Here is a 9,953-nt window from a genome sequence, read left to right as displayed (position 1 = left end):
CTCAACTCCTCTGGTGTTTGAAATTGGTTTGCCCAGTTTTGTTTGGCCGCTTGCACAGTTAACACTATCTTACGTAAACAACATCACTACACAAGAGGGGCCAGTTTCCTGAACCTGCAATTTCCACTGCAGCCAGGGGGTCAAACTCAGAGTCACAGAAGGGAGGCAGGCTGCAGAACAGATGTTTGGCAACAGCAGCTAACAATGTGAAGAACCTAGTGGGCATGCTCTGTCCCCCGCGTGAACCATTCCACCCAGGAACCAGTGTATTTGGAATCCTATCCGATTTAACCCATATACCCATGGGGGGTAAATGTGTGGGGGGAGGGCACCCAGAACACCTGGAAGGGGGGCACTGGATGAGTTGCAGAGAGTCCCTGAAAAAAAGAGGGATGGGAGGATGGCGCCCAGGGAGCACCTGGGATGTGCAATGACACTGGCTGTGAAGTGTGCCCCCCCCAGTTTAAACGAGTGGGAACGTTTAAGGACAGGAGATCACGTTAAACAGATCACATTTTATTGTGAGGCTTGTGCAGACCACAGCTGCAGTGTGCGTGACAATACCAATACATTTCTCTGTCAGGGAAGGGGGTGAATAGCTAGGTCATAAATAAGGGAGGCTATTTCCTGTACCAGATTTGAATCTTCTTCTCCCGCTTGATTTTCTTCTGCAGCTGCAGGATTCCATAGAGCAGTGCTTCGGCAGTAGGTGGGCAGCCTGAGGGAGAGAGGGAGAGCCTGAGAACTGTATGCTCTTCGGGGCCGCATTTGTCCAGCGCCTAGCACGGGGCGGGAGGGTCCTGCTCCATGACTGAAACTCCAAGGTGCTACCTCAGTACACATAATAGACAACAGCCAACCAGCTGCACTGGGTGGGCTAAAGACACCAGCTGACATACAACAGGGTCACTCAGAGAGAGACTTCATAAATGAATACGTTTTAAGGCCAGAAGGGACCCATTAGACCATCTAGTTTGACCTCCAGCATAGCACAGTTCCAGAGAATTTCACCCAATTACCCCTGGATGGAGCCCAATAACTTGACTAAAACATCTCTTCCAGAAAGGCAGCCGGTCTTGTTCTGAAGATGTCCCGAGGCAGTTTATTCCAGGGGGGTTTTAATCATCCTCACTGTTAAGTTGGAAATAAGGCATAAGTTTTTCTCTTGCATTAAAAAAAGCAGCCGTCACAGACGAGAGGGCTGTATTTTTACACGTTAGAACAGAGATGCACTTGGAAAAGTTTTATGTATGTCAGAACTGCTTTTCCTTGTAAATAACTTGGTATGTTGACACAGAACATTCCTTCCTTGTGGACTCATGAATACCCCTGTGCCATGCCCAGACTGAACTGGATACAATCGCCTGTCTAGAAGTTACAAGGATTTGACTTTCTTCCCAATTCCTTGTTTGAACACAATGTAATGAAAGCCTGAAAATGTAAGTGATGCAGTTTAAAATTTAAACAAAAGGCCCTTCAGTAGCAACAGACTGGACTGGAGTCATAACATATTACAGTCACAGTCCAAACTAAAACACAGCGATAGGTTGCTGCAGCTATGTTCCAGCTTGCTGCGCTTAGAGTAACATGCTGTAATCCCACAGAGACAAGCAGAGTTTCTTTTTACCTGGAACGTAGATGTCCACTGGCACAATGCGGTCGCAGCCCCTCACCACGGAGTAGGAGTAGTGGTAGTAACCACCACCATTAGCGCAGCTACAAAAGACGTAAAGGGTTCAGTGTCCTCTGAAGTGCAACTCGGGAGCACCAGGCAAGAGTTACACAGAAGGCAAGGCAAGACTTTACCCGTGCATCAGAGATGCCGAGAGAACAGAGCCACACGGCAGTTAAAGCAAAAGACTTTAAAGCCATGGGCAATTTTCAGACAGTTCAGTGCTGAGTCAATATTGTGGCCATTCAACATGAACATAAAGGGCCGAGCTCACAAGAGCCTAAGTGACACATGCAGATGAATAATTGTGCACCAGTGCATCTCCCCATGGCTTAGGCTCCTGGTTCTGAGAATCTCTGGATGCCCCGGCTGCTTTCCTGACAGACCAGATTCTGAGCAAGGGACTTAAGAATTTCATTCATTTAAAAGAAATCTATGTTCTAAAACTCTCCGTGTCAGTCACACAACAATAACCCAAACCTGCGGCATGATCTGTGCATACAAATGGGGTTTTAGAAACCAGTCTGGTTAAAATTACTGCTGCTCCTGCTGACGCATGCTGCTCGTTCCGATACACATTCTTAGGGTAGGTCTATACTGCACTCACGGGTGGGACTGCAGCTCATGTAGACACACCCCAGACAGCTTTAATCTAGTTAGCTGGGGTCCTGGAGCAGGGAAGCTGCAGCAGTGCCTGCTTCAGCACAGGCTAGTCCCACAAGTAATTATGCAGGCTCCTGGGCGGGTTTGCGGAGAACACTCTGCAGCCCGTGCAGACATAGCTTCACTGCTCCAGGACCTGAGCTAGTCAGAGTAAAGCACCCTCAGTATGCCTACAGGAAGCGCAATTACACCCCACGACTGCATACCCTGACTTGACACAGGCAGTGGCAACAGATTTCCTTCCAGCAAATTGTAAGATAATAAGGAAGCCTCTGGCATTTACCTTCCCATGGAGACCACGTAGCGTGGTTCAGGCATCTGGTCATAAACCTGGAGGAGAGAGAGATTTCACAGTGAAACTCCTTTTACATTGGAGTTATAAAGCTGCACTTGCCAACGTGGCCAGAATCCATACCTTCCGAAGGGCTGGGGCCATTTTGTTGGTCAGGGTGCCGGCCACAATCATGACGTCCGCCTGCCGGGGGCTGGCCCGGAACACCACCCCGAAGCGATCCATGTCATAGCGAGGAGCCGCCATGTGCATCATCTCCACCGCACAGCATGCCAGGCCAAAGGTCATTGGCCACAGGGAGCTCTGGGATGGAAGAGATCTAAGTTAGGTTAACAGGACTGGGGTCTGCAGCACTGAGACCCGCGTGGGCCGCTCCAAACGTTTCAAGGGACAGGAAGTCTGGGGGTCGGGGGGGATAGCAAAGGTGTTTTACGTTCTGTAGGACGCATGTAGTGCTACAGATGGATGTGGGCTTTGCATGCAAAAGAGAAGACAAGACCTCTGCCCCACGGTGCTTTACACCTGGGCGTATGCACGCAGCCTTTCAGGATGCCCAAGCTATACCTGCAGCACCACTGAAATGCAGCCTGTTCTGGGACAGACGGGCAGATGCCAGTGCATAACAAATTGCACGAGGGCCTAGGAGAATGGAGAAAAGCAATCCTGGCCAGGACAAAGCCTTATTCTCCAGAGCAGAGACACCTCAGTTTAAGGTGTCATCTGAAGAGCCCCACCGGCTGAACTCAGCGTAGCCACCTCAGATACAGATAGAGACAAGAAAGCAACATTTGCTGGAATATTCAAGGTAGGAGGGAAACCACAGAGGAACAAGGTGACTCTCTCAGCACAATATTTAAGTAAGTTTGTAGCACCTTCAGATTAAGACGTTAGTCCTCTGTCTGAAGCAGAAACCCCCAAACCCCCAGCTCTGGCCAAGGAACATGTGCTATTTCATCGCAGGGCACCAGAGGTTTTGAACTTGATTGCTGCCCTTTCAAAGAGACAGGCTCATCTACCTTCCCAAGAGCACTCCAAAGCCTTTGTTACCCATTCTTGTTTACAGGCCATGGGCGCTCCTGGCCACTCACCCTACGAGCCCAGTTGATTAGGTCATCGAGTTTGGTAACAATATACTCTCCCCGGCTGGTAGGGACGTAGGATTTTTTCTGGACGACGGTAGTGCTCTTTTGCTGGACCTGGGATGGGCTGAGAACAAACAGCATGGACGGCTACACCAGCTTACAATCTATCCGCTTATTAACAGAGTCACTGATTAAGGTGTCTCATCTCTGAGGGCATTCGATCCCCTGAAGGGCCTGGAATAAACTCCTCATAGTCAATTCAATACCAGCTGCTGCTGCTGCTAAAGATGGCACAATAGGGCGAGGGTAAACTCAGCGGTCACCTTTGGACCAGCCAGTTTAAAAGCCAGAGGAAATCTCACAGTACCACCCCATTCGGGACAATAAAGCATGTCTGGTCTGGGCTGGAAATGCAGGGGATGGTGCAGTTCAGGACAGAGATGCACTGGCAGGCCTGTGCATGGGATCCAGGATTGGAAGAGCAAGTCACAACGAAGGTGCTCTGGTAAGGAGCCGGGGGTCTGGAATAGCCAGGGATACGGCTGGCCAGCTCAGAGGGAAGGATGGGGAAGGACGCACCTGGCTCACATACCAGTGCTGTTTGTCCCCCACTTTCACAAGCACTGGAACTCGTCCCCAAATTAAAGACCAGGATTCCAGTCGATGAAGAGGAGGAGCACAACACATAGAACATTGTGAATATCACTCATCTGCCTTGTGACGCAGGAGGCTGAAGATGGCGAGGGTTCTGGATCACAGGCTGTATATACTGCATCGCGTTTTGTTTTGGAGAGTTCTAACCATTAAAAATAGCGCACCAGGCTGAGTGAGCTCTATGCTGTTCAAACAAGCAGACTCCACATTGTGGGGAAAAATCCAGATATCGTGGAATCTGCTGCTCAGGCAGGGAACCTTCACTGGGACCTTCATTACACTCGGGCTACCTGGCAGGCTCATCTCTAGGACCCAACGCCTTGCCATTTAATACTGATTGCTAAGAGGAGAGAGAGAAACTGGGCTTCCTTCGGCCATACACCAGAACAGAACTGTAGCAAACAGACATTCCTTTCCTGTATCACTTGCAATCTCCCACCTGAAGAAGTGACACTCAGCTAAAGAACTTAGATGGTCGCGTGGCGTTACCTGTCAGCATGGCCGATCGCTGGCGTCTCATGGAGTGACTGAGCGTGGACAGGTGTCACAGTGCTAGGCCTGTAAAAATGAACACAGCTGAACATCACGGTGCAGCAGCAACATTTTGCCAGTTATGTCGTTCCTTCCACCCTAGGATCTCACAGTACATTACGGACACTATCTAATTAAGCCCCTCAGCCCCGTGAAGCATAATACCCCATTTACAGACAGCTAAACGGACGAATGGAGGAAGTAAGCATTCTGACCAAAGTTTGTGGCAGAGTGAGAACAGAATCGGAGTCCTGACTTCCAGCCCTGCGATCTAACCCCGGGGCAACATTTTCCAGTGACCCTACCATAATCAGACAAGCCAGGCTTGTTTCCCTGAATGTCCATTAAGAACTTGACATTACTGTCTCCATACGAACAACAACAACCCAAGCAGAGAGCTGTGCAGCTGCATTCAGCGCAAATTCACTCTCACTTGAGGAGAAATACGTTAAAGGAATAGGGCTGTAGAGATGGCAGATTGGAAGGATTCATGAGAAAGGCATGAAGAGGGCTGCAAGCAGCAAAATGATTTAATCCGTTTTGCCACCCTCCCCCCACAAGTAAATATCTTCTTTGTGGTTGCTCAACCAACCAGGTGCAACTTACCGCAAAAGAAATATCCCAACCCGGGCCAGGCGAGGAGCTGTGAACAAAAGCCACAGGGCAGTTTACCTTTAACACAGCCAGAATCTCAATGAAAGATGATAATGGTGCTGCACTGCCCTGCCATGTCAGGAGCAGCATTCCGCTAAGTCTGCTATTCCTCCCACAAGGCCCAGAGTGAGAATAATGCGGGGTAGGCAGGGGAGGGAGAGGAGGGATGTCCAAGCCCCAGGTAAGAGATTTAATACTGACCAACCTGCCTCATCATCATCATTCTCAAATGGGTATAATTCTGCAAGGTTTGGAAAGCTAAGCAGATCTTTCAGTCATAAAACTCTAACCCATTCCCCACAAAGTCACATTCACCCACTAAAATATATTAGCCCTGAAACCAAGCAAAGCAATAAATAAGTAAATGCACACACAGACTGGTGCTTTTTTAAATATCAAGAACAATGCACTTCAAGCAAGCGTTACCGTGCCTCTGTCCAAATCACAAGTGTGATTAAAAGAAAGAGTGCCTACAATTCACCGTCTAGGGCAAAAGTAGGTCAGTGACTTAATGACACCCTTTCAACGGTCCCTTGAAATTGTTAACTACTTATGCTAAACAATCTGTCCCCCCTTGGATTTAGCTGTGACACACTCAGTTAGTTTCCCAGACCTGAAGAAGAGCTCTGTGGAGCTCAAAAACTTGTCTCTCTCCCCGCAACAGAAGTTGGTCCCATAAAAGATATTACGCCACCCGCCTTGTCACTATTCCAAACCGTCACACTGACAGCCCAGCACCTAGCACTGCATGGGCGGAAGTCAGCAATCTAGTACCCACCTGGGATCGGGACAGCAGCCTAATATTTGGGGACCCTAGCATTTGCCACTCCCCAAATCCAGTTCAGAGCCTGCTGTAGTGAATTTCTTGGTTTGCTCGGCGCCCCGCGGCCTGTTGACCAACAGCCCCAGGACTTGCCACCCGTGCGAGTGCGTCAGACAAGCCACCCTGCGCCGTCACAACCCCGCTGCAGGGATTTCGGTGCCCGCACTGCTCCCCAAGAGACCCCAGAGGGTCAGGCTGCCAAAATCCACCGGCTGGAGGGAGCGGAGAGTTCCTTTCAAGGCACTTTACAAGAGGATCCTGCCACGGTGTGTCACCCACACACCGAACACGCACAATCCAGACCCCTAAGCTGGGGGGCAAAAGGGGGGGGTCCTTCCTACCAGAGAGGTTGGGCTGAGCCCACTGGAGAGGGTCCCCCCAGACAAAAGGGGAGCGACCCCCCTTTCCACCTTCTTCAGCCCTAGAAGGGGGGGCTCCCCCATCCCCCAGGTAAGGGGGTGTCCCTGCCTCCTGCCCCCCCCACTCACCAGCCAGCGCAGCCATCTTGCCTCCAGCCCTTCAGCCAACCTCTGCCTGGCAGGGGCCGTGCACCCGCCTAAGCCATCCGGCCGGAGCCGGTGCAGCCCCCACACCGCTCCCCGGCAGGCCGGGGAAACGCAGGGAGGCCCTCCAGGTTCCGCCTGCCTGAGGGGTGTGGGTCTGTGTGCGTGAAAGGAGGTAGGTGCGCGTGTTTGTGTGAAAGGAGGGAGGGGTGTGTGTGTGTGAAAGCAGGTAGGGGTGTGGGTGTGGGTGTGAAAGGAGGGAGGGGTGTGTGTGTGTGACAGCAAGTAGGGGTGTGTGTGTGTGTGTGAAAGGAGGGTGTGTGTGAAAGGAGGGAGGGGTGTGTGTGTGTGACAGCAGGTAGGGGTGTGTGTGTGTGTGTGTGAAAGGAGGGTGTGTGTGAAAGGAGATAGGGGTGTGTGTGTGTGTGTGAAAAGAGGGAGGGCTGTGTGTGTGTGTGAAAGGAGGGAGGGGTGTGTGGGTGTGTGTGAAAGGAGGTAGGGGTGTGTGTGAAAGGCTGGCCGTGCAATTATTTGCATGGGGGTGTGTGTGCAAAAGGTGAGGCCAGGATACTTGGTGCGGACTCAGACTCGCAACGTGGGATGGCCAAGGGGGCACAAAATACACGTGCTTGGTACTCACTTGTCCCAGACACTTGCACAGTGTTTGTTTGCAGCGCAGACTGGGCACAGGATTTGTAAGGGGGGTGCAAAGGACACCCCCAGCTGCACTGACGTGTGTGTGTGCAAAGAAACACATTCTCCTTCCTTGCGTCGGGGCAGCTCTTGGCTCGCTGCCTCTTCCCTGCCCCACATAGTGTCCCACACACGCTCCCGTCCCCTGTCCTTCGGGAAGAGGATTTGTTTCCTTTGCACAAGCCCCAGCTCCCCACTCGCAACCTGGGCCGCTCCCTCGCATCCCCCCACACCCAGCCTATCGGGCGGTAAAAAGCAGGTCCGCGTCCCTGGGTGGGCTCGAACCACCAACCTTTCGGTTAACAGCCGAACGCGCTAACCGATTGCGCCACAGAGACCCGGCTGGCGGAACCGTTCCCGCAGCCCCCCACGCGCCGCCTGGCGCTGTGCCGGCCCCAGGGCGGACTTTGTGCAGAACAAGGCGGCGGAAACGATCCCCGGGCGAGCGAGGACGGGAGGGGCTGGAAAAGGGACTGCCTGGCCTGATTCCCTCCCGATTCAGAGCCCCTGTGTTTGCACGGCTACAGCTAATACTCCGCGGGAAAGGAGAAGAAACTTAGTTGTTTTTTACATGTGCAGCGTTGGACGTTCCGATCAGCCGTGCAAAGCAATTCGGGGCTACTTCCAGGGAGGGTGATGCCCTCAGGGGGCCTGGCCACGTGGCCCCTCCTAGTCCTTCCCCTTTGGGGTGAGCCTGTTGGGGCCAGGGCCTCGTGCATCCCCTGGGCTTTAGTTTTGCGGGACGTTTGGACGCCTCCCAGAAGTGTGCGGGGGAGGGGGGGTGTTTTGTGAAGCCAGGCTGAGATTCTCCTGCAAAGGGAGGAGATGGTCTTGCGACATGGTGAAATCCGCGGGGGGCACCTTCCCAGGAAGGGGGCCTTTGTGCTTGCGGGCGGGCACATCCCCAACACGGGCTGACTTTCGAGACAACTCGCATGGGTGCAGCCAGCCCCAGGACGCTGTCTTAGGTGAGAGGGCCCATTGCAGCGGCTCCAGGTCCTCTTCTTGCAGCAGCATGAGTGTCGGCAACCTCCTCTACCAGGGGGCAGGGCCAATGGCCAGAACCCCAAGCTAGATTTAAATCTGATCTGATTTAAAAAAAAAAACAAAAACAACAACCCTCTGAGGGATTTGTGTTCACCCCCTCACAGTCCTGTGCTTTGCTCACCCGAGGAAGCCCGGATGACTGTCTCTCTTGCATCTTGAAAAGGAGTACTTGCGGCACCTCTTGCATCTGAGCAACCAGCATTTGCAAAGGAGTAAGGGCAGAAATATGGCCTACTTTCTGGGGACATATTTCATATAGATAGCCACATTTTAGACCCCCCCTCCACGCACATCCGCTGCAATCTGCCTCTCTTCTCACCCACTTAATGAATCAGTAACAATATCAACCGTGCCGGAGTCATTCTAGAGGGGCAAAGGCGTATCTGCCCTGCATGTTTTCCCTGGACTGGCTTGGCCAGCGTCTTCCTCGGTTATGTACAGCACTGCACACTGATGGCTGTCAAATCAAAGAAGGGAGGAAGTGGACCTCTGCATACCTTGGCAATGGGCTAACCAAAGCACTCGATCAATACATGAACAAACACACTTTAAAGCCCCTTTAATAAAGCCTTAAACATCAATCTTCAATTTCAGGGTAAAGAGGAGAGAAACCAGCCCTCAACCAGCCGAAATAGCTCAGTTGGGAGAGCGTTAGACTGAAGATCTAAAGGTCCCTGGTTCGATCCCGGGTTTCGGCAGATGTTTTCCTTGGTCAGAGGAGGTTAGTTTTAGCAGTTTCCATGTCGCCAGCATCAGCGTTAGGTTCCTGGCTTGTTTCAAAGCCCCGCTGGCTTGCGGGGTATTCGCTTACAGCAAATGCAGCCCCCACTGAGCCATCACGTCACCTGCTAAACCCCAATATGTAAGTGGGAGCTAAGAGCCACTGTTGCAAATCTCCCTTTGAACTCCTACCTCTGCAACTAAGCAACTGGCTCAGGTACAGTCCACAGTGCATTTTATTTTTTTAACTAGAGAACCAGACAGGTGGAAGGATTTTACAAAAAATCTCCATACTCTCAAAACCTGTAACAATTAAGTACCTCCCTTTCCCCAGTCTAAATCCCTTAGACCCCCCTCCCTAGAGGGCAGAAGCCCCTAGTCCCACAATTCTGCCACAGGGCAGAAGCCCAGTCCTGTAGGCAGGAATGGGGGGATACCCTCCAGGTACCACACATTAACTGTAAACAAGCCACACCTGCCATAGACACTTATTTTAGATTAAGAGGGGCATATATTGATTGAGTGGACAGATTCCTGAACAGCATGACCACAGTGGGATTTATACAGGTTTGCATACTTTAGATAAAACAGTGCAATGTCCATTCAGATGAGGTTCTTG

The 9,953-nt window shown here is 51.7% G+C and overlaps 1 protein-coding gene across 2 annotated transcripts; it reads right to left on the bottom strand.

Moving 5' to 3' along the window:
• Positions 1-500: 500 nt before the first annotated feature.
• NDUFS7 (NADH:ubiquinone oxidoreductase core subunit S7) lies at positions 501-6,972 on the bottom strand. Of its 2 annotated transcripts, none has more exons than XM_084614325.1 (8): positions 6,860-6,972; positions 5,501-5,537; positions 4,853-4,921; positions 3,716-3,833; positions 2,751-2,930; positions 2,619-2,665; positions 1,628-1,716; positions 501-718 (listed from the first exon to the last, which is right to left on the bottom strand). In XM_084614325.1, exons 1-8 carry the CDS (start codon positions 6,873-6,875, stop codon positions 621-623), a joined length of 654 nt encoding a protein of 217 aa, XP_084470451.1. In that variant the 5' UTR covers positions 6,876-6,972; the 3' UTR covers positions 501-620. The 2 variants fall into 2 exon arrangements, with proteins under 2 accessions (XP_084470451.1, XP_084470452.1); XM_084614326.1 differs by lacking the exon at positions 501-718 and adding an exon at positions 727-1,131.
• Between the last annotated feature and the right edge of the window lie 2,981 nt (positions 6,973-9,953).

Source organism: Lepidochelys olivacea (assembly GCF_965140295.1).
Source record: "Lepidochelys olivacea isolate rLepOli2 genome assembly, chromosome: 25".
Lineage (NCBI taxonomy): Eukaryota > Metazoa > Chordata > Testudines > Cheloniidae > Lepidochelys > Lepidochelys olivacea.
The sequence above is the reverse complement of the archived record's forward strand: the minus strand, read 5'-3'. Positions and strand labels throughout refer to the sequence as shown.